The 22,677-nt window shown below is 45.9% G+C and overlaps 2 protein-coding genes across 7 annotated transcripts in view; both read right to left on the reverse strand.

Annotated features, from left to right (window-relative positions):
* Positions 1–87: 87 nt before the first annotated feature.
* KLHL11 (kelch like family member 11) lies at positions 88–11,447 on the reverse strand. 3 transcript variants are annotated; one of them, XR_006512343.2, is made up of 3 exons: positions 9,654–11,447; positions 3,894–5,556; positions 88–1,950 (listed from the first exon to the last, which is right to left on the reverse strand). XR_006512343.2 is itself a non-coding variant. In XM_014833840.3 (2 exons), the coding sequence occupies exons 1-2, from the start codon at positions 10,196–10,198 to the stop codon at positions 3,975–3,977; spliced, it is 2,127 nt and encodes a 708-aa protein (XP_014689326.1). In that variant the 5' UTR covers positions 10,199–11,447; the 3' UTR covers positions 88–3,974. The 3 variants fall into 3 exon arrangements, 1 of the variants encoding a protein (XP_014689326.1); XR_011493840.1 differs by having other exon boundaries at positions 88–1,953; XM_014833840.3 differs by having other exon boundaries at positions 88–5,556.
* Positions 11,447–22,677, reverse strand: part of ACLY (ATP citrate lyase) — a 40,607-nt gene continuing 29,376 nt past the window's right edge. For all 4 annotated transcript variants that reach the window (XM_014833662.3, XM_014833665.3, XM_044744342.2 and 1 more), the window contains 9 exons: positions 20,456–20,583; positions 19,743–19,836; positions 17,480–17,634; positions 16,098–16,248; positions 15,754–15,897; positions 13,610–13,723; positions 13,194–13,276; positions 12,829–12,905; positions 11,447–12,438 (listed from right to left, as the gene is read on the reverse strand). In XM_014833662.3, coding sequence (XP_014689148.1) covers positions 12,344–12,438; positions 12,829–12,905; positions 13,194–13,276; positions 13,610–13,723; positions 15,754–15,897; positions 16,098–16,248; positions 17,480–17,634; positions 19,743–19,836; positions 20,456–20,583 — 1,041 coding nt within the window. In that variant the 3' untranslated portion in view covers positions 11,447–12,343. The remainder of the gene's footprint in view (positions 12,439–12,828; positions 12,906–13,193; positions 13,277–13,609; positions 13,724–15,753; positions 15,898–16,097; positions 16,249–17,479; positions 17,635–19,742; positions 19,837–20,455; positions 20,584–22,677) is intronic.

Consider the following 22,677-nt stretch of genomic DNA (forward strand, 5'->3'; position numbering starts at 1 on the left):
ATTGGATGAATGAGGGAGTAAGAAGGAAGAAAGCAATTATATCTGACAGTGCAAATAAAAAGGAAAAATCACACAGTACAAACCAGCTCTAAAGAAATACGTTTATTTAAAACTTACACTGAGACAAGTAGTAGCTTTAACACAGAACAAGATAGCTTTAGGAACACAAAACAAGCTATTTTACAATGTAATGTCTCAAAGTGTCCTAAATTCTACATCTCCTCTGACTTCATAGGAGAGTCGAGATTTCACTTTCAGTGGAGTGGGGGCTCGGATAACACCAGCCAAAAACTCACTGGGTATCAGCTCCAACTAATAATTTATCTTACAGATAACTCGGCGAGCCCTAGTACGTGGATCCTAAGATCTTTAGACATCTAGCAAGCACTACTTCTCACGGGTGCGTTATGCAGGAGGATGAAGTTAACAAGCGCTCTAGTGTATGTGCTTCAGTATGACATTCGTAGTAATGGTCATACAGAGTAAGACAAAAGCCCTAACAAACATAATCGAGAAAGAGCAGTTATTCCGCTCCCCAGTTAAACTCCTTGAAGCAATATGACTACGACATCATGTTATTGTTATTGTATTGCATCACTCCACTGTGAGCGCTTTTGTTTCCAATCACCAGAACATGTTAGAATATAAGCATTATAACGAAAACAAAAATGGACTATTCTCAAGAATGTCACAAACCGCAGTGATGAACTGTGCCAAAACGTCTGACAGTTAAAAAAGGAAACTGAATGGTTTCTTAAATATTCTGCAGTTAATCAGCCATCTATAAGCACCCTACTTTTCTAGTGTAGGCAGAGAACTTGCCTCACACTTCTGTATACTTTCAAAAGACACAAAAGGTGGCCAATATACCCTTTTTATTTAAGCTTAATTTGAGGAAGTACAAAAAAAGTCCCTTTATTTATGCTTGATTAGGCCAAGTAACTAAAATATACAATTTAGCTTACCTAGCTATAGTATAGTGTTCATATTAGAGTTATGAAGCAGAGAATGAAGTATTTAAACATACAACATGCTACACTAGTCAAGAAACAGAGAGGGGAAAAAGTGTGCCCTGGAAACTGCCTTACCAGCAGCCCGAAGAGTTTAAAGTACAAAAGCACACAAGTCTTCCATAAACACTATCTTTCCAGCTTCAAACTTCTGTTCTATATTTTAAAAGTTAGTATTTTTACATTTTTTGGTCCCAGAAATACTATACGACACAAAGTGATCAAAACAAAACTGATGTCAATGAATTTTGAGATGTTTTTAGCAAAATATTTTTGAATTGGCACAGCAAAAGCAAAGTTGGATATCAAGATACACAAGACTAATCATGCAAACACCGCAAGTGAGACTTACACAGTGAGCTCATGACTGACATTCTCCAGAGACACTGATGTTTACTATAAACCGTGTGGGGTAGGTATAGTTAAAGGATATCCACTGTAAGATATAAGCAGCCTCACAAAAGATTATGTGCAGTTATTTTACTTTTTGGTATTATCAATTCCTCTCTTTTCCTTCCACAAAACAAAAACAAAACCAACAAAAAAGTTTGCTTGAATACACATTAAGCTGTCTTTTTAAAGCTGTATTTTTAACTGTTTAGATTACCAAACACAATCTTTAAGTTGTCATCAGAAAGGAAATTTCTTTCCTAAAGAGCCATCTTAGGCTGGTTATCATAATCAGAAACTTTCCAAATACTCTGGGAAGTTACTTCCAGTTCAGAATTTCAGAATGTCAGCCTTGAACAGATTTAAGCAAATCTGGTTTCTTTCTTTATTAACAAGTTAGTTAGGATATTTCAGAAACACAAGTTACTGATGTGAAATCACACATGTGAACTCCAATATGAAAATTAGAAATTCAGTAGTCAGGAAAACCTGCACACGTCATCATGCAAGGAAGGACTTACCCCTTCTTTTCAGCCATGGCCTAGGCTGCCTGCTGAGTCAAAAAACAACAGTTTCAGTCAAGTTTTCAAAACCAGATTATACCTAAATCTTATGAGTCATAATTTCTGCCACATGATGTGAAAAAAAGACAAGCCTACAAATAAATTGGTAATGATTGTCTCAGAAGACAACTCTGAGATACAAAACAACCCAAAACCTAACATCACGCCCTTGTGGAGAGAAACTGGTATCCTAGTGAGCTGCTAAATTATCACCACCACCAAGAAAAGGAAGTCTGCTAGCACAGAGAAACGAGAACTGTACTCAGTGGGTTTTTCTGTCTTACTTGCATAAACCTCTCACAACTAAGAATTAGCACTTCTCAGAACCCAAATGGCTGTTATTAAAATAACTAAAAGCAAATGGAAATTGAGAAAATGGTAGAGGTGGGGTAGGATATATATCCTCACATAGAAATATAACTTGCAGTTTCCCACCCCCACCCCAGGCTAAATTAAATTGTTTTAAAGCAGACTTTCAACACATTTTACTGAAAAACTTTGTCCCAGTCAGGAATACTAAGCTAGAAATTTCAGGAAAGTTCTTAGCATAGAGTCCAAGGGCTTAAACATTAATAGTCTTACAGCAAATTGAGAGCCAAAAATTCTGGTTGTGCTTTTTTTTTTTTGATGTTTGACACAACTAATAGGAAGGTAAACTATAATGGACTAGGAAAAAAAATAACTGCATTTGGAATTCAACTTCTAGAATGGCATACCGGAATGTCTAAGAAGGTAGAAACATTCTGAAAGAAACAAGAAAAATAGACTGGCCGCACATTGCAAACCATTAGAGCAGGAGTCTGTTCTGTTAACTGAATGCTAAGAGTCAACCTGAATGCTAATGTGTATAAAGCTTGGGAATACGTAAGAGAATCAGAAGGATGCATATGAATAAATAAACACTAACTACAGAAATATATTTTTAAGAGCCATAATTATGCACCCAAATTTGGTACTCTAGACTCAGGCAAAATTCCAAAGAAAGTCTAGGGCAACTGGATAAAACATTGTAACAATCAGGGCTGAGAAGTAAGAAGGCTTCTCTTTAGCAACATTTGTCTAAATTATTTCCTTTTCATTTTGAAAAAAGTTTCTTTTAAATTTAAAATTGAAGGCATTCAGTGTCGATTGTCATAGGCATTATTTACACTCATTAACTTATCCTCAAGTAAGCCTGCAACTCCCGAAAAAAGTGTTTTTAAATTTTTTAATGCCTTTGATTTCTTAGGCTACACTAATAATACTTTTCTTCTTAGAGAAACAAATTTCACATATATAACTTCCTCTGTATTCAGTCAGCTAAAGATCAATACTTTTGCCAGCGACATCATCTTGGAGTGATAGCTTGAAGTCTCTCACACAGTTGCAAAAGAAATGAAAATATTTAAAAATGCATGAGCCAATCACAAATTTCTCATCAGTCATCTCTTCTAGAAATAAAAATAGCATTTCTAGATAAACACATACAACAAAATATCAATGCAAACATTCTGAAATCTTGATGAAATATTGTGCTTTTTCCTTCAAATTTCAGTCTCACTATTGCACATACCTCCTGCGGATGAGGGCTCAGTGCATAAATTCTGATCTTGCCAAAACCAACCATTCAGGAAAAAATGAAAAGGAATATCAAAGTAAATGTGCAAATAAAATTGGTGCTTAAAGCATGTTCAAAACATAAGTCCCTAAAGACAAAGGAGTTAAAACTTGTTGGCAGAAAGACAGCCAAGTAACTACACCTGGTTTTTCCACTTGCCTTTAATAAGATCTTATTTAGCTAGCATACACACACAAACCAAAGTCAGAAAAACACCGCAAGTAACAAAAATTGCCACATATTGAATTGAGTTTCCCATTCTTCAGTTTTTACCTCTATTTCCTTTATATGGGGCAATAATTAGTTCAGGTAGAAAATAAGTTATCAACATACTTTTTCAAGTAACAGTCTGGGCATCTTCACCCTCACGAAACAGGTACGTATAACTGTTTTCAGCTGCGCGTATTAGAGAACCTAGCATTCGATCTGAGAGCTTGGCACTCGTCGCATGTTTAGGGCGTGCCGATGTATTTCTTGCATCTGTCTGATCCGGTCCTTCTGCCACATTAAGTTCTGAGGCATAGGATATCTCTGTGTGCCATGCAAGTACCGGTAGGGGATTCTCACGTGGCAAGCAGTGGCTCTACAACGAGGCTGCGGCATGGGAGGCAGAAGCATCCACCTCTTTCTTTCAGCGCAATATCGGTAGGCTTCTTTCCGATACTGTTTGTCAATATCATCACTGTTTTTCCAGCCTCCGATAATGAAAACGTCATCTTTGTAATAGCAAATAGCTGCTCCTTCAATGCTTAGGACTTCTGGGGGTAAGCTTTCAAGGATCTCATCAGAAACCTGGCTGGCGATTTTTCTTACCGCCTCTTCATTTTCTAAAGAATAACTCTTGGGACAGCATGATGCTGTCTGATAAAAGTTTGAATTGACCACAGACATTTGGAAAAAACAGTAATTGTCAATAAGTGGCAAAGATTCCACATCTTGCCACTGTCGAGTCTCCGTATCATAGCAAGTAATTACAGCCTTTAATCCATCTTCCGTGTCCCGGTCCACAGGGGTTCGGGCAGCAATGTACACAAACCGGTCTTCAATGGCTAGTGCTTTGACATCTCGAAGAATCTTTGGTGCCGATTCCAAGTTGTGCCATTTATCAATCTCGGGATTATAAACAGTGACATCCTTAAAGCCAGGACTAAAGTTGCCATGTCCTCCAATGCTGTAGAGCTTCCCTTTGACTTCTGTTAGCCCAAAAGAATGCTTCCTTGTCATCAGACTACAAACATGTTCCCACGTATTCAAATTTGGGTTATACTTTTCCACAGTCTTAGCAAATCCTGGTTCCATTGATCCAGCAACATACACGTAGGATTCTGTTACTGCAACAGCATGTCCATCAAGGTGATTATGAATATGGGGCAGGTTTACCCATCTGTCCTCATCGACGAAATATCCCACACATTCACTTAAATAGTCCCCTCCTTCTGACACCCCTCCAATAACCATGATCACGTCCATGTTTTGCCCATAACGAGGTAATAAGGAGACGTGAGAAGCGGGATGCTGGTATGTGCCAGACTGTATGTTCTCAGCTCTCAGAGCATGCCTCTCCACTGCATCGGCCACTAACTTGACGCAAACTTCATTACTGGCCACCAGCCTCTCTGGCTTGACATGCCGAGTAAGGTAAGTAGGTTTCATCTGGGACAACCTGAGCAATTTAAAAAGTTCTTCGAAGTATCTCTCTCTCTCTTCAGCATTTCTCTGAACCCACTTCAAAACTGTTTCAAAGAGAACCTCTTCAGAATCAACCGTAATTTCCAAGTCTGACAGCCAGTCTCGAATGAGATGGAAAGGTAAAGTATAAAATTCCTCATCCTGAATTACTTTGTGGAAATTTCTCCGGATCATATCGGCAGCTTTCAGAGCAAGCTGGCTCAGGGTATACATGTGAGCTAAGCTGTGAATGGCCACACAATTAGACAGGTGAAGTTTTTTCTTGAGAAATTCTCCACAAAATTCTTTTAAACGAATTAATAGGAACCTAAAACCAAAAGAAAGAGAAAAGATTAATTTTCAAAAGTGCATATTTTATGTGGGTGCATTTTGAGAGCATCTGAATTATACAAATTGAAATGGTAAGCTTTACCTCACTCGATGCACAGCATCTGAAGAAAAGCAAACGCTCTCAAATTGAGTGTGTTTAAAGGCATATATAAAATCATCTTTATAGATATTTTAAATTATTTTATATAGTTTATGCATAATCACATATCACACATAATATATATAACACACACACAATGGCGTTCTTAATTATTAAGGTTTTCCAGAACATATCCTTTACTAAAGTACAACAGTCCCATACTTTATTTTCACAAATCCCAGTCCGAACTTGTCCATGCCGTCCTACCCCAACCCCATGCCAGGCACCAGCCTCTTCTCAGCGAAGGGACTCTACTAAGCGTGGACTCCATGGCACAGGAACTGCGGCTCCTGGGACGCTCGGGGACTCAAACGTCAGAAGGAGCAGCAGTGGGGGCTTTGTGTCAGAGGCTTTAACCTCCTCTGCACCAGCTTTCTCCCTGGGCAGCCGGGGACGGGGGAAGGGCTGGTCCTTGGAGGCTGTGGCCTAAGTCAGTTCCCCTTAAGTAGGGTGGCAAGGCAAACTTACACATCTGAAGAAGCCAGGAAATAAAACGACAACAAGAAAAAACATGTGCAGGACAGTTCAGGTTGAAAAAGCGAAGAAGGGGGTTTGGCATGTGGCTGACTAGAAGTTGTCTGCTGACCTCAATTCATTTAAAGTTAAATTAAAACAAAACACCACAAGAGTTTCAGCCAAATCCATAACTCTGGCAGAATTCAGCCAGGGTGGCCAATTAGAGACCACTGCTTTAAAAAGAGAAGTCCCCAGAACTGAGAACCGTAAACAATATAAGGATGACTTCATCAGTGCGGGCCTCTCCCATTTCAGTAACCATTTGTTGTTATAGTTGTTGTGCTTAGTGTATAAAGATCAATGAGACAGGTTCCTTTCACCCTCTTCGGGGAACACAGCGTCTTAGAGATAAAACAAAGAAAAGGGGGAGTGGTAAGAGCTCTAGTGGCTCTCAGACATGTGTGGGTGCCAGAGTCACTGGATTCCCAGGCTGCCCCCACCCCCACCCAGAGGTCCTCTTTTTGGCAGGCACTCCAGGTAATTCTGACACACATTCCCTTGGACAGTGTTTGGAAACACTGCTCTATGAAAACAATAGCTATCACATCTAGGTATTTGCACGTGATGGGCATCGCACTGGGCGCTCCCTATGACTTCCTTACGTTGTAAGTGCCCTGCAAGGTGGGTGGCAGGGAGAGGGATCCTGCCTCAGAAGTGATGGTGAGATTTGATGTGATGGTTGCAGGGCACTTAGAAGAACACCTAAAAGTGCTGGGCAGCTGACAGATGGAGAGCAGTTAGAGTTTTACGTAAATTGCCTGGGGTGTTCTCTCCTCTCCTCGCCTGCAACTCTCCAATAAAGCAGGGACAAATCTAAAAACTCAAGCTCACAGGATGGAGGCCAGCACAGCTTGCCTAAGTGCAATGACTCTTTTCCATCCAGTTACATTCAACAAGCCTCCCTCCCTCAGCTCTACGCTCGCCCGGCCCCACACCACCCTCTTACAGGTGACCCAGCCTCATGCTTTGAGAAAACAGAAGCAATCAGGCAGAAACTTCATCTTCCCACCACCCAACATGCCTGCAGCTGTACCCTACACTCTGCCTTCCCCGTCCAACTTGTCCATTTTGTTGCTGTTGAAGAAGAGTCGCCCTGAGATAACATCTGTTGCCAATCTTCCTCTTTTTGTATGTGAGCCGCTGCTACCACAGCATGGCCACTGGTGAGTGGTGTAGGTCGGGGCCCAGGAACCAAACCTGGGTTCGGTTCCCTGGTTCCCCGGCCGCTGAAGCGGGGTGCACCGACCTTAACCACTAGGCCACCAAGGCTGGCCCCAGCTTTTCCATTTTTAACATAGATGGATTCTATCGCTTTCTTGGCTTCAAGGACTTTGCTCCTGCAAATATTCCCCTGCTCCTGTAACATCAATTTCCCTTCCACCGATTCATTTTTTACCAGCACACAAACATGCTCTATACAATCTTAGCGGGGGAGAGGAAGACAGACCTCCCTTGAGTCCTCCCCAAACATGTCCATGTGTATCATTTTTCTGATGCTCTTTATAGCAAGATAACTTAAATGGCTCTTGTCAATGTGCCATCAAAGACCTCTATTATCACCAAATCCAAAGATCACTTACCGTTGACAGAGTTGACATGATTGGTGACGCCCTCCCTGACACCCGTTCTTTCTAGGCTTCCTCTTTAACATTCTGGAGAACCCCAGGGCTCAGTCCTGCCCCTGCTCTTCTCGAGCTACCCTCTCTTCCTAAGTAACTTCATCCATCTCATGGCTTTAATTACCATCCCTAGGTTAATTTCCTCCCCATCTCTAGCTCCCAATGCTCTTATACCCAACTGCCTATTCAGACATCTCCTGGACCAAAACCAAACTCCTAAGCTTCCTCCCAAGCTTGCTTTCCTGCAGTTTTCCACATCTTAGTAAGTAACAACTCCATCTGACTGCTTGGGTCAAAAAACTAGCAGTCTTTTCCCTTATGCCTTACAGCAAATCCATCTCCTCTACCTTCAAAATATATCTAGAATTGGAGCACTTCTTATCACCTTTACGTCTCCCTCCTCAGCCCAAGCCTCCAGGACCATTGCAACAATCTCCTAAACTAGTCTCTGCTTCTGCCCTGCAGCCCCTTCCCCACTGCTCTGTCCTTTTTCCAACACAGCACAATTCTTCAAATCCGATTACACCATTCCTCTGCCCCAAACCCTTCCATCTCCTTCAGATCAAGGGCTCAAGTCCTTCCTCAGGCCTACCAGACCCGATGCCACCTGGATCCATCCCCATTACCACCCTGAGGCCTCTCCTTCTCCCCTCACCCTGCATCCCTTTGATGTAGCCACACTGAATTCCTGTTATTCTCTAACATCCAGACAAGCTCCACCTCAGGGCCTTTACACCAGGGTCCCCTGACCAAAACACTCTTTACCTCGCCTCCTTCAGTTCTTTGCAAAATGTCTTCTTGATGAGGCCTTCTCTATCCATCCAATTTTAAAAAGTTTCTCTCCACCAGCACTTTCTATATGCCCCACCATGCTTTATTTTTCATCATAGCTATAACAATCATCCAACACGCTACCCATTTCACTTATTTATTGTCCATCTACCAACAAAAATACAATGAGAAAAGGGATTTTGGTCTGTTTTGTTCACCAGTGAATCCCCAGCTCCTTAGAACCCAGTGTCTGATCTGATGCATAATAGGTACTCAATAAGTGTTTGTTAAAATGACACAGCCATAACATAATACTGCCAAAACAGACTCCTCCCCATCTCCATAAATGGCATTCACCTGCCTCCTAACCAGGCTCTGAAGCATCCATTCCTGCCCCCTACAATCCATTTTCCACAGTAGCCGAATCATCTTTTAAAATATTTAAGTCAGATAATTTCTTTACCCAGCTTCCCACCACCCAGTAAAATCCAACTCCTTATTCCAACGCATTTCACACACCTTCTCCCCTTCGCCCTACTGGATTTCTCTTTTAGTTCTTCTCTAAGCCAAGCTGAATCCTGCCTGAGGGCCGTTGCACTATCTGCCTGGAATGTTCGTTCCCTATCTTTGCACGGCCAGTTCTTCCTTGCCGTTTAGAGGTCGGTTTAAATGTCATCTCCTCAGAAACCTCTTTCCTCTACCCAATCACTATCTTTTCATCCCGTTTCAATGTCAACACAGCACTTATTACACGCAGGCTTTCTTTTTCACTGCCTTTGTCCCTCCACCTGGAATCTGAGCTCCCTCAGAGCAGGGCGCCTTCGCGGGACTGCCCGGGGGCGTCCTCAATGCGCGGCGCAGCGGCTGCCCCACAGCACCCGGTGGGCGCTCAGTTAAGTCTCCAGTGAAGGCAGTTTTTCAGGGCTCACTCGAGCCCACCCGTGGGCACTGCTCTCCCCGCCTTCTGCGCCCTCCCTGGAGCATCCGCATCTCCGCCTCCCGGCGCCGCGGCCCCCGCTCCCCGCCTACCTGTCGGCCAACTCCAGCACCTCGTGCACACTGCCCGTGCTGACGCGGATGCGCCCGGTGTACATGTACTCGATCACGGCTTCCACGGTGTCGGGTTCAGGCCCGGGCTCGGAGCTCCACTTGCGCATCTCCACCCGGCCCGAGCGGGACTCGGAGAACTGGCCCGAGAGCAGGGGCGTGAAGTACTCAGTGGCGGCGGCCAGCACCGAGCGATGCGCCCGGAACTCGCGGCCGCCGGCACCGCCGAAGCACAAGGTAATGTCGCAGAAGAGGCCCTGGCGCCGCTGCTCGTTCTGCCTCCACGACAGCTCCGAGCAGTGAGAGCTGCACTCGAAATCCTCAGCCTCCGGGCCCGGGTCGCCCCCGCTCGCCTCCATTGCAGACAAGCCGGGCCCAGGCCCGAAGTCCACCGTGCCGCTGCCTCTGACTTCGGCAGCCAGCCCCGCCGAGCCGGCGGCGGCCGTCTCCATGCTCTCCATCTCCAACACCTGCAGAGATGCGGCCGCCGCTGCCGCCGCCGCAGCCGCCACCGCCGCCGCCGCCATCTTGACGCCGCCGCGCCCGAGCGCCGTAGCCTCGGAACGATCCGGCCGTTCTGGTGCGACACAGAGGGATTCTGGGAATAAATAGTGGGCGCGGGGCGGAGCCGGCGGCCCCGGGTCTGCGCACGCGCCGCCGCGCCGGGCCCACCTTGGAAAAGGCTCGGTCGTACTGCTGGCCAGTTGTGATTGCGCCCCCCGAGGCCTCCCGCTAGGTGTCAGTGGAAGGATGGCTTGTTTCCTTCCCCTTAGTGGGTGGCATGCTCTTCGCGGTCGCCTTGTAAAGCAAAAGCCACCTTAGGCCATCACCCATTGTTGGTGTCTTGTATGGCAACATAGGATCTTTAAAGATTTACAGTGGCTTTGGAGTAAAATTTTAAAAAGAAAAAAAAAAAGACTTGAGACCGAGCCCCAGCTACGAGGATGAGGGTGATCAAGTTACTTATCATCTCTGAACGAATTTATCTTCTGAAAACGGGTATATTATCTGCGTTGGAAGATCGCTGTGAGGATTAAATGAGATGATGCTTGTCAAGTGTTTTGCATAGCGCTTGGTGCATAGTTACTGTTCCCCATATACTTGTTAAGATGACTAAAGCCACTTTTGGGTTTTGAGCAAGGAAGTGGCTCAATTAGATCTGTTTTGAAAAATATCACTGGTGGCTGCGTGGAAAATGGACTGTAAGGGTACAAGGTAGAACTAGGGGCAGAGTGAGCAGACCAGATAGGGACTTGGCGCCCAGATAGAGAAGTAGAGGGAAGGATGACTCCGGTGCCTTTGGTTTGAACATCCTGGTGGGCGGGGCTTTGGTTCCTGCTCACGGGGAAAGGGGAGGTGCAAATTTAGGGGAGAAGATAGAATGATTTCTGTTTTTTTGAAGATAGTGTTTTGTGTTTTTTTTAAGATTTTATTTTTTCCTTTTTCTCCCCAAAGCCCCCCGGTACAGAGTTGTGTATTCTTCGTTGTGGGTTCTTCTAGTTGTGGCATGTGGGACGCTGCCTCAGAGTGGTCTGATGAGCAGTGCCATGTCCGCGCCCAGGATTCGAACTAACGAAACACTGGGCCGCCTGCTGCGGAGTGCGCGAACTTAACCACTCGGCCACGGGGCCAGCCCCTTGAAGATAGTGTTTTGATTTTTTTTTTTTAAGAAGTGGATAAACATTTTAAAAACTACATGTAGTAAAACTATTAGAAAGTACAGTTCAAAGGAATGCAGATGAAAGGATATAGATGACACGAGACAGCAGTATGTCTTCACTGTTACTATATAGTTTATTTAAACCAAACTATGATAATATAGAGAAGAGACTGAGGTTGACAGCTGCCCAGAATCTTTGTGGATTACAGATGCAAACTGGCTGGAGCAGAGTCCTTAGACCCATATTTCAGTAACAGACAAATCAGTTGCATAAATACAGAGAACGTAAGACACAAGACATTTCACAGCTTTTTGCTTTGTGTTTCCATTTTAAAATATGTATGTTATAACTTTACATTTTAAATTACTAATCCACATATTTTGTGACAATGGCTAAGGATGCAATGGCCCCATCCATCCCACTGACATAGCAGACTTGGGTCTGCAACATGGAACATTTCAGCAGGATACCAAACAAATCTTTAACATATAACATACAAACATCCTAAAAAAAATAAGATTAATACAATGCTCTTCATGTTATATGGGGAGGAAGAGAGAAGTGGAAAAACAAGACATTAGGGGTGCTTTAAATGTATAGTATCTTGAGGTCTTAAAAGTTTCATTCTCTTCCTCCAAGGGAAGAAAAAAATTTAACTAAAGGAAAAAAGAAAGCAACATCATAACACCCTACAATGCGGAAAAACACTACCCTGACGTGCTTAGATACTTCCAGATAATAAATACAGCAGGGAGCAGAGCAAATGTCACAAGTATTGGCTTGGTTTTTATTTCTATGTGTATTAAAAAAAACCCCACAAAAAACATGAAGCTTCTTTGTGTGGAATGAACAGTGTTAGCCTGTGGATGTTGGTCCTCAGTTGCCTGTACACTGGTGGCTATTTACATCCAGGCTCATCCTATAGCAAACTCCAGGGCCAGCCATCTGAGCACTATTTCCAGGGGGAGGAGTTCTTGTCTTCACTTTACTGCAGGAGGATTCCTGTCTCAGTTACATGCTCATGTGTTCCGGAAGAACATATGAAATATCATCCCACGGGTGACGATACAGCCCCTGCTTCAGCCTCTTCTGATCAAGATAGTGTCCTAAAATGGAGCAAGTGCATCCTTTTGTTAAGAGTTGGTGAGTTTATTAAAGTTTGGTGAAGGAGAGAAGACAAAGAAGGGAAATCTTCCTGATGCAAAGGAATGGGGAAGTAAATCCAGATCCATTCCATAGGCAGCTGCCAGCCTTGGTAAAAGGAAACTGTTGAATTTGTTTTCTCAGGCTAGCAACTGAAGTCATTTCCAAAAACAAAGGGACAAAGATAAAGATAAGGGGGAAGTTAAAGGAAGGAAGGAAGGATTAGGAACAATGGTTAAGACAACGTGACATCTCTTTTGTAGAAACTCAACCACATGGGTAGTGGTACAGCTAAACCACGGGGTAAAAAAAAACCCCAAAAAACTCTTAAAACAACAACAACAACAACTCACCAATGAAGCCCATGCTCCTCCCCAGCACAAAGATGCCGTTGAGGGCTCCAATGTCAATATACTCATCAGCTTCTTCCCTGCAACACACCATCGACTTGTAGTTTTAAAATGGCTCACGCGACGGCCCTCCTGCCCACAGACAGTCTGACTTCCACCCGGGAACGAGAAGTTGGCTCTCTTTGGTTTCAAAGGAGAAAAAAGGGGTGTACCCAGTGGTGGGAGTAAAGGCAGTTTTCATTTTCTTCTTTCTGCCTCTCCCTATTTTCTAAATCCTCTATAATGAGCATGCAGGGCTTTTAGAGTTTGGAAGAAATAACAACAAAGTCAATCAATGTTCTGAAGAAGAAGAGGGTTGCAAAGCTCACCGAGTGAAGGACCCACAGTTTCTAAGCATGTCTACAAATGCGACTCCGATGAGGCCGTCTACATTCAGGATAAGATTTGGTTTCTGGGAAGGCAAAAAATTCAAGGCATTAACATGATTTGTCACTTTTTCCTTGTAATTTCCCACTATTACTACTACTATGATTACCACCAATTCTAACCACCATTTAAAAACCTCCCACCAAAACAACCCGGTTGATTAGGAGAGACCGTGTCTTACTCGCCTGGTTGACACTTCATATATGTCTGTTGAACTTAGTTATGCAACTGAAATAAAATTTACCAGAAAACCAGGTTTGATTTTAGCTGCACAATTAGAACATAACCTGGCTTTCATTTTCCCCAAGAAATTCACCCAAAACTGTGATTCGGGAACTAGGGACATTTTCTTTTTTACCTTCGAGGTGGTAATCTTCTCTACTTCCAGCGCGTAGTCGAGCAGGGGGGTGGCAGGGAAGTGCTGTCTGACGTAATCTTTGAGGATCTGCACTCGCATGTCTGGGTTGTTGATCTGGAAAGTGACCCAAAGTTACCAAGGAACCAACTCTAACACTGCTGTTAAGGGATGTGTTCATGGTCGTGTCGCAGGTGGACACTACTGTACGTAATGTATCCGGGAGGTGTGTCTCAGGGACCTGATCCACGTGCATGATTCCATGTGGCACAGATTATGACGCTGCTGTGGGGCTCAAGGTTTCTGAAGTCCTCTCATATCTCATTTGAGCCTCAGAACAACCTTTGTAGGTTCTCCCTTTTACGTTACAAGCAAGGAACTGAGACGTGGAGACATTACGTGAGTTAGCTGTGGGTCCTATGGTGCTAAGCAGCAGGGGGCTGGGGCTCACCCACTCTCCAGCCAGAAGTCTTAGGGTCTAGCAGTAGCCATGCTGCCCACCAACTCAGTAGTCAAGTTGAGCTGTAACAAAGTTCTCAGTGTTTTTTCCCTCCTCAAAGCCCCAGTGCACACTTATATATTCTAGTGGTAAGTCCTTCTAGTTCTTCCACATGAGCCACTGCCACAGCACGGCTACTGACAGACGGGTAGTATGGTTCTGTGACTGGGAACTGAACCCGGAGCGCCAAAGCAGTGAGAGCACCAAACTTTAACCCCTAGGCCATCAGGGCTGGCTCAAGCTCTCAGTTTTTAACTAAGCAAGCACATGGTGGCAGTGGGGCAGCAAAGCACCCCTGACATTTCAGGAAAAACTCTGGACCTGCATTGAATGGCAACGAACCATGTAAAGAAACCCACAGGAAGCAATAATCTGTCAGTGGGGGAGTGAGATGGTTTAAACACACGCCGAATCCCAATGCCACAGTGACCTCCCTTAGCAAAGAGACACGATCGGTCACAATGGACTCCAGAAAGGAGGGAGCCCAAAAGACTACGTGTGGCAGTGCAGGGCTGACGCTATCTCAGAAAGATGCCCTGCGCTGTGTGTGCACTGTCTGCTCTCGAGCTGGGGACGGCTGAGCAGAGTTCAGCAAAGCCAGGATGAAACGTCCCCCAGAACTAACCACGTGCCCTGGTTCTAATGCAGTCCTTGCTCATCAAGCAGACTCTGGAGGCCTACCCTGAGCTGGCCAGGCACTTGGATGCCTGGACGGGGGTGTCTCAGATCACATGCCTGGCCCTCTTCTATTAATGTGAGTCATACACCCTGCCTGGATCAGCGGAATGACTGACTGAATGAGGTTTCTGGAGCAACAGAACCAAGGACATCGAGGCTAAGGGACCTAGAAGGAGCTGTCCCTGTAAGGCCCTGAACAGCTGTACCTCTTCTCTTTCCCTTTGATTTCTAAACACAACTCATTCCCAGGACACACAGGGACTCCGTGCACTATGGGGGACTCTATTAGCCATTTAAAATATTCACCACGCCCCCACACCTTTCCCAATCAAGCTGACCCTGATATTATTGCTCTTCCTGCCCCAGTGATGGCATGCTTAACCATGTGACTTGCTGTGACCAATGAAATCTGAGCGAAAGTGAGCCATGCAACTTCCAAGCAGAAGCCGTCAGAGCTTTCATGGGGTTCTGCCATGGCTGTTGTCCTTCTGACATAAGGCAGCACATCCTGGATAGGGGCTGCTCCTTCAGCAGAGATGATGGAGAACAGAGCTGCAGCCAACCCACAGTGGATGTAGGGTGAATAAGAACCAAACCTTTGCTGTTGTAAGCCACTGAGATTTCTGGAGTAGTCTTACTGTAGCACACAACATCATCTAGCCTAAGGTGACCGATTTGTCCCTTTAACCCTGACCTTTGTCCTTTATCCTATAAGGTTCATTGGGCAGAAGCTAAGGTTACCAAATTGCCAGCTCATCATATTTTCACACCACAATTCAACAAGATAAAAACTGTTTAAGGGCAAGCTGTACTATCATGGAAAAAACAGCTGCTTTATATTTGGCATCTGTCAACACATCCAAACTTTTGCATGTTGGGACTCAAGAGCCTGGGTATTCCCAGCTAAGTCAATGCTCTCTCCTCACCATCTACCCTGTAGATCCAGTCCCGTAAGGGAGCAACAACCTACCGATTTCACTCGGTGACCGATGCCCATGATCAGTTTTCCTTCCTTCTTCATCTTGTTCACAAACTCCATGGGGATAATGCCACTGTCAAAGGCTTTGCTGAACATCTTGGCTGCGGCATCCAGGGCACCCCCGAACCGGTCCCCCTGAAGGAGAAGCAAGCCCATGTTACCCTGAGCTGTAAGAGTCTCCTTCAGCTTCACAGACCCACCTGGCAGGCCCCGAAGAGCCCCCAGCAATGGGGTTTTACACTCAGGGGTTCCTTGCAGGACCCTGCTGCAACCAAGTGGCATGATGCCAAAGCCCAGTGTCCCCGCTGTCCACCTCCCAGGATAACAGTACTCACAATGGTGAGCAGCCCCGAGGTGAGGCTGGAGACCAGGTCCTTCCCAGCCCGAGCACAGATGATGGTGTTGTGAGCCCCAGACACGGCTGGCCCATGATCAGCCGTCACCATCAGGCACATCTCAATGAACTGGCAGGAGTACTTGGGCAACCTGGAGGAGGGTGGGCAAAGGCGAGCTGCTGAACAGGAGGTTCACTGACAAGGCCATGCTTCTACTTTCTCCCATCTGTCCAGATAAGTCACTCAAAGTCAAGAAGGGCAGCATCTCCCAATCCAGGTCTAACACCCTCATATGACTCCAAGGCAAAAACCTCCTGATTCTGGAGCAGCTCTGGACTTTGCTAAAATTAAATTCTGCTTTAAAATAAGAGTTAGCAACCAGGGTTTGAAATCTCTTCTTTAGGCAGCAGTTTTCAGCATGAGTTGCTGCAACACGATTTGACCTCTATTTGTGGCTACCCTTCAGGTACCAGACAGAGAGGAGGTGAGGTCCCTGTCCCTTCCACAATGTAGGAGGCCCCAGGCATGGTCAGCCTCCCAACTGATAATTAAGAATAAAATCTGGAAGTGGTGCACCTACAACACGACTGACGAACAATAATGTACAACTGAAATTCACAAGATTGTAAACTATCATAATCTCAATAAAAATTAAAAAAAAAAAAAGAATAAAGTTTGGAGATGTGGGGACACAAAAGCAGAGTGAAACCTGCTCAGGTGTTACAGCCCATGAGCTCTTCCCAGGAAGGGCCCCAGACAGGACTGAGACCCACCTCTCTGCAGGTGAGGGCAGGACACAAAGCAAGATTTCAACCTGGCCTCTGCCCAGTGCCACCCCAAGCCAGGGCTCTGTGAATCATGTACTCGCTGGCCCCCCTGCCCAACTGTTGGTCCCAGGGGAGGGGTAAGCTTGGGAATTGAAAAAAAAACAGTTTTTTCTCACATTCAGGCTGACGAGACCCAAATTTGCAAAGGACACAGTACGATCAAGGTACTTTATGCCTGTTCAGCAACTCCACCAGGCCTGCACTCTCTGAGCTACCAGCTCCATCCATATCTCCCTGCTGACCCCTACCTTTCTCCCCAGAGGCCTGCATTTAAACTGTTCCATTTCTTTAAAAGTTCCCAGGGGAAAGGGGCTGATTCAGGATGTCTGATGAGGTCATTGCTTTCTACTTCTCTTGGCTGAGTCTGGCCTTGCTGTCTTGGGAAGACTTGGGAACAGCCTGTCTCTGTTCCTTCTGGCCTTTCAACTGATCTGAGGCCATAAAGACTGACCTTGGACATATTCCCCAAGGCTGCCCACCCCAACTCCCTTGTCAGGAGAAAATCATTAACTCCAAGTTGCAGGGCCCTACTATCTTCTGCCCTCCAGGCCTCACCTTCTCTGGAACCAGAGGAGGCCGAGGACCCCACCGATGCCCATCTCTTCCTTGAAGACCTCAGTGATGGGCATGCCCGCGTAGATGAGCTCCTGGCCTCGCTCGTCACAGATGCTGGTCATGAACGAGGCAGGTTTGCGGATCAAGCCCAGCTCCTGAGTAGAGGTGGGGACAGACAGAAGCAGTGCTATGGTGACCACAAAGATGTTTCCAGGCCTATCCCACTGTGCTCTCAGAACCAGTGTCACAAGGAATGTCTTAAATTCTGGCAGCCAACCAACAACTCTCAGACAAACACCTCCCAAGAAAGAGGCACAAAAGCCCTTTTCTTCGATGATTTCAGGCATAGAAAATAGGAGCACCATGCCCACGGCACTGGCTCAGCCTCAGCACCATTTCTGTTCAGTACTGAGCATTTGCGGAGCCAGGCAGTGCGCTAAACCCCTGACATCCATCAGCTCATTTTAACTCACAAAGGAGACTGATCCCTCGTGTTACAGCAGAGGAAACGAGACTCAAAGAGGCTCAGTCACCAGCCCAAGGCCACCTGGCTAAGAAACGGAAGAATGAATCCAAAGGGAGAATCTTAAGACACTCCACATCTGGCTGCCAACCCCACACCAAAATGTAATGAGGCCCATGGCTGTGGACATGGGGGCTCCCCCACTTTCCCCAGGCGAGGGGACCGAGCTCCTGAATTTCCTGTTTCCAGAGTTGGGGCACATGGGGGTATGTATCATCGGCCAACTCTGTCTAAGCCTATTTCTTCAGTTATCCGCTCTGAATCTTATAACCAAAAACATACCTTTTTTTTTTTTTTTTTTTAGGAAGATTGGCCCTGAGCTAACATCTGTGCCCACCTTCCTCTATTTTCTACGTGGGATGCCTATCACAGCGTGGCTTGATGAGCAGTGCATAGGTCTGCATCCAGGATCTGAACCAGTGAACCCTGGGTCGCCAAAGAGGAACACACAAACTTAACCGCTGCACCACTGGGCCGGCCCCAAAATATACTTTTAAATTAGATTTTAATTACAAAAGTAACATGAACAAATACACTCTCCTTTTTAAAAATCTATAAGAGAAGAGATAAAGTTATGTTGCCTTTGACCTCCACTCCATCTTGGTTTCCTGCCTTAGTGTTTGTTAGTTGAGTGGACACCTTTCTGGACCTTTCTTTTTCTACTTTTATTTACATACATCCATAGACACAGGGAGAACATACAACACTGTTCAGTGTGCATATCATAACAGATATACTGTCCCATAATACGCTGTTTACTCAGTGAATGTGGGCTCACTCCATAAATGTTGGCACACAGACAGATCTATTCATTCCTTTTAACCGCTGTATAGCATCCCACCACATGACAATACTACAAGTTAGCCATTCCTCCACTGATAACCGTCAACTAGAAAAATATGCTTCAATGTGTTTCTTTGTGTGTACGTGCATTTCTCTGAAGTAGCTTTCTAGACATGGAATTGCTGGGCCATGAGGTTTGAGCACTTTTAAATTTGACTGATGTGACCCAGCTGCCTTTCAGACAGGCTGTGCCAATTTCTACTCCCATCAACCACGAGTGAGCACAGCAGCTTCCTCACATCCGTACGAGTAGCATATCAAAGAATGTTTTTATTTTTGCTGACCTGATGGAGAAAATTGGTATCAAAGCTTTTACTCTGGTTCCATTTATAACGAGTGAGACTGAGCATTTTTTCATGCTGACAGTCTATTTCTTACCCATTTTTCTAATGGGTTGTGGGTCTTTTTAAAACTGTTTTCTAAGAGTTCTTGTAGATTAAGAAAATGAGCTCTTCATCTATGCCGTTCAGACAAGTAGGCAGAGTAGACTCTGCTTTACCCCTGAAATCCATTAGCGAGTGCAGACAACTCTAGGGCACAACGTCTGGCCTGGCCCGGTTCCCAGGTCAGGCCACACAGCTGTGAGAGATCCATGCTGTGCCTCGCCCTCCTCGGCCTTGTATCGGACCTACTGACCCACTGGTCAGAGGGGCCACCTTGCAAGCCCTGGCACACAAGGAAGGGGTGGGATCCAAGAGTCTGTCACGCAGTTCCTCTGAGGCCCTTGGGGAAGCCTCCGTCAGGGCGGGATCTGGAGCCCAGAGCTGGGGCTGTGTGGTTGCTCTGAGTAGTAGGGCCTGCCTGGTTTCTAGGGGTTCCAGCCAAATCAACTCAAAACTCCCCTCCTTAGCCCCCAGACCTCCCCTGCCCACACTCGGGGACACACACGGCACCTACCCTGGCCCAGGAGTAGTCCATCGGCACAGTCGGGGGCGGCACCTCCTGAGCAGGGACAATGACCCCTTTGGCCACAAGATCCTCGTACACAGACCTGGGAGGTGGGGGAGGGGCAGGAGAAAAGACATCCACGTGGATTTTATCCTTCTGGGCTCTTCTAAGCCATCCCAAGAACGCTCCTTCATCCAACCCAAACACTTCAGGTTTCTTCAGCTCTGTCCCCAGTCCTGTCAGAGGCTTATTCTCACTAGTGGGATTCCTGAGAACTAAATGAAGACAGGTTATGGCCAAGACCCCCCCACCCCGCTTCTCTGAACTAGGTTTTGCAGAAAGCCGAACCTGGAGGCCAGGCAAGGAGTGGGAAGTGGAGGAATGGGAAGAGACAACAGGAGATCCAGTCACTTCAACAATCACTCACAGGTGACCCTTTCTAAACGTTTCTATGCTCGTCTCTCGTTTGTGGCCAGGCAAGCAGATAAGCTCAGAAACTGAACGTGTTTTGACACCAGCCTAACAGCCTGTAACTATGCTTCTAGAAACAAAAAACAAAACAAAAGCCAAAGAGAAAGAAAGGATTTTGGACCATCGTACAGCTGCGCCAGACTCCCGAGAGGGAGGAGGAATCTCGACACACCCGTGTCGGCGAGGCTGCTGTCCTCAGGAGGGACAGAGTAAGGGAGGAGGAGGCTGGGTCCTGCCCAGGGTCCACTTACTGGATGATCTCTCCAAGCTCATCGAAGCTCCGGGGCACAAACACTCCTGCCTCCTTCAAAGCCTGGTTCTTGGCTACTGCAGTTTCAGACGCCTGGTTGGCACAAGCTCCGGCATGGCCAAACTGCACCTGGAGGGCGAAGGAGAGCACTTTACAGGACTTGTTAGCCCCCGGGACAAAGGCTCCTGGGACACGTCGGCACTGGCTATGGGCTGTACCCTGCTAAACGCTCTACATGCCCCAGTTCATTCAAGCCTCAAGCAGATTCACTCAATAGGTACAATGGATGACTCTCATTTACGGATGAGGAAACTGAGGCACTGAGCTGTTCAGGAGCTTACTCAGGGTCACACAGCTGGTGTACTGGAGCCAGGACACAATGTCTGACAGCCCAACTCCACAAAACCTTCATTCGGCCTCCCCTGGGTCAGTGGTCAGGGGATAGAGAATCGGGGTTGGTTTTGAGTAATCTGTGAGAAGGGAAGTTACAACCTGGCAACTTTAGGCTGAGCTGAGCTCACCGGCATGATCTGAATGTCCCACACATACTTTTTATAAAGTATGTACCAATATTTAAAAAACAAACAAACAGAAGATTTCATGTAAAGATACAAATTCCCAGCTTCTCTTAAAAAGCCAGATTTTGCACCAGTAGGCCTGCACTCCCACACAGCAACAACCACCTGCAGCCGTTAGCAACTGCCCCCTTACACCTGAGCGTGCACTGAGGTAAAATACCAATCCAGTGGAATGTGGGGCTTGACTGGCTATGGGAAGTGAGCGAGAGAGAAGAGAAAACCAATCAGAAGAGCTAAGTGTCAAGTGTCTTTGATCAAGCAAGGGGGAAAAGGAATTCACCTAATGAAACATCTGGGGCCCCGACCTACGGTGGGGTGTGGTGGGGCATCATAATGATACCAACCTTTTTAAATAACACTCACTACGTCCAGGCACTTTTCTAAGAGCTTTACTCATTTAATCTTTCAGTAGCTCTGCCTGTCCCCTATAAAAAAATGAAATGGAAGCACAGAGGGGTAAAGCAACTTGCCCAAGGCCACACAGGGTAGTATGCAGCAGCATTTGAACCTAGGGAATTTGACCTCTGTGCTCTCAATCACCATATATAACAAAAGGGGCCTTACGTGTTGAAAAGGTCAGGAACCACTGCTATGTTTAGCAACACTTGAAAACTCATGCCTCACAGTGGGTTCCCAATGCAGTCTCTGTAGGACATAATCGGGTGGATGGGGTGGGAAGAAGAGATTCTGCACTCGAATAACCTGAGATAACACTCGGTTCAAGGAAGTCAAACAAGTGTAACTCCGAGATTTCGCAAAACTAAAAGCAAAAATTTTAAAAGGGAAATAGATTATACTGCATGTTCATAATGCCTAGAAGTTCTCTTGTTTTCCTGTTTGTTCGGTTTGGGTTTTTCTGTTTTGTTTTGAGAACACTGCTACAGGACCAGTGTTTTGTGGAACACACTTCTGAAAAATACCACCTTACCGATACTCCCTTGTCTCTACTCCCATCCCCCAGTTCTTCATTCATTTTCCCCAGGAGCTGTCTCAGGTGGCCAATGAGTAGAGATTTAGTTGTGTACCTATCATATCTCCTCCAGGGGGCAGAAAGTCCTGCAAGGTCATGTGACCTGTTCAGAATTCAGAAATCACCCATTAGCTGAGGAGTTACCGTACTATTTGCATTTGTATCTAAGTATGCTTAAAATTTCATAAAGGAAGTTTTAAAAACTAATTAGAAAACAAAAACAGGGGCTGGCACAGTGGCGCAGCTGTTAAGTTCACACGCTCTGCTTCAGTGGCCCAGGCTTTGCCGGTTCAAATCCCAGGTGCGGACCTACGCACTATTCATCGAGCCATGCTAAGGCAGGTGTCCCACATATAAAGTACAGGAAGATGGGCACAGATGTTAGCTCAGGGCCAATCTTCCTCAGCAAAAAGAAGAGGCTTGGTGGTGGATGTTAGCTCAGGGCTAATCTCCCTCAAAAAACAAAACAAAACCACCTCTTGAGGACCTGCCCAACCCATGGGACAATCATGAGCACTCAGCCAGAAACAGAAGAGCAAGGTCGTTGCCCTCTTGGAGGTGATGTCCTCAGCGTGGTGGGGTGGGGAGGGGGAGGGCTGAGAAGGCACAGTTAGTTAAGAGAAACAATGGAGGGGGAGGAAGGAATTATTTTTGGCTGTCGGGGTAGAGGGGAAA

Source organism: Equus asinus, chromosome 13, assembly GCF_041296235.1.
Source record: "Equus asinus isolate D_3611 breed Donkey chromosome 13, EquAss-T2T_v2, whole genome shotgun sequence".
NCBI classification, from domain to species: Eukaryota; Metazoa; Chordata; class Mammalia; order Perissodactyla; family Equidae; genus Equus; species Equus asinus.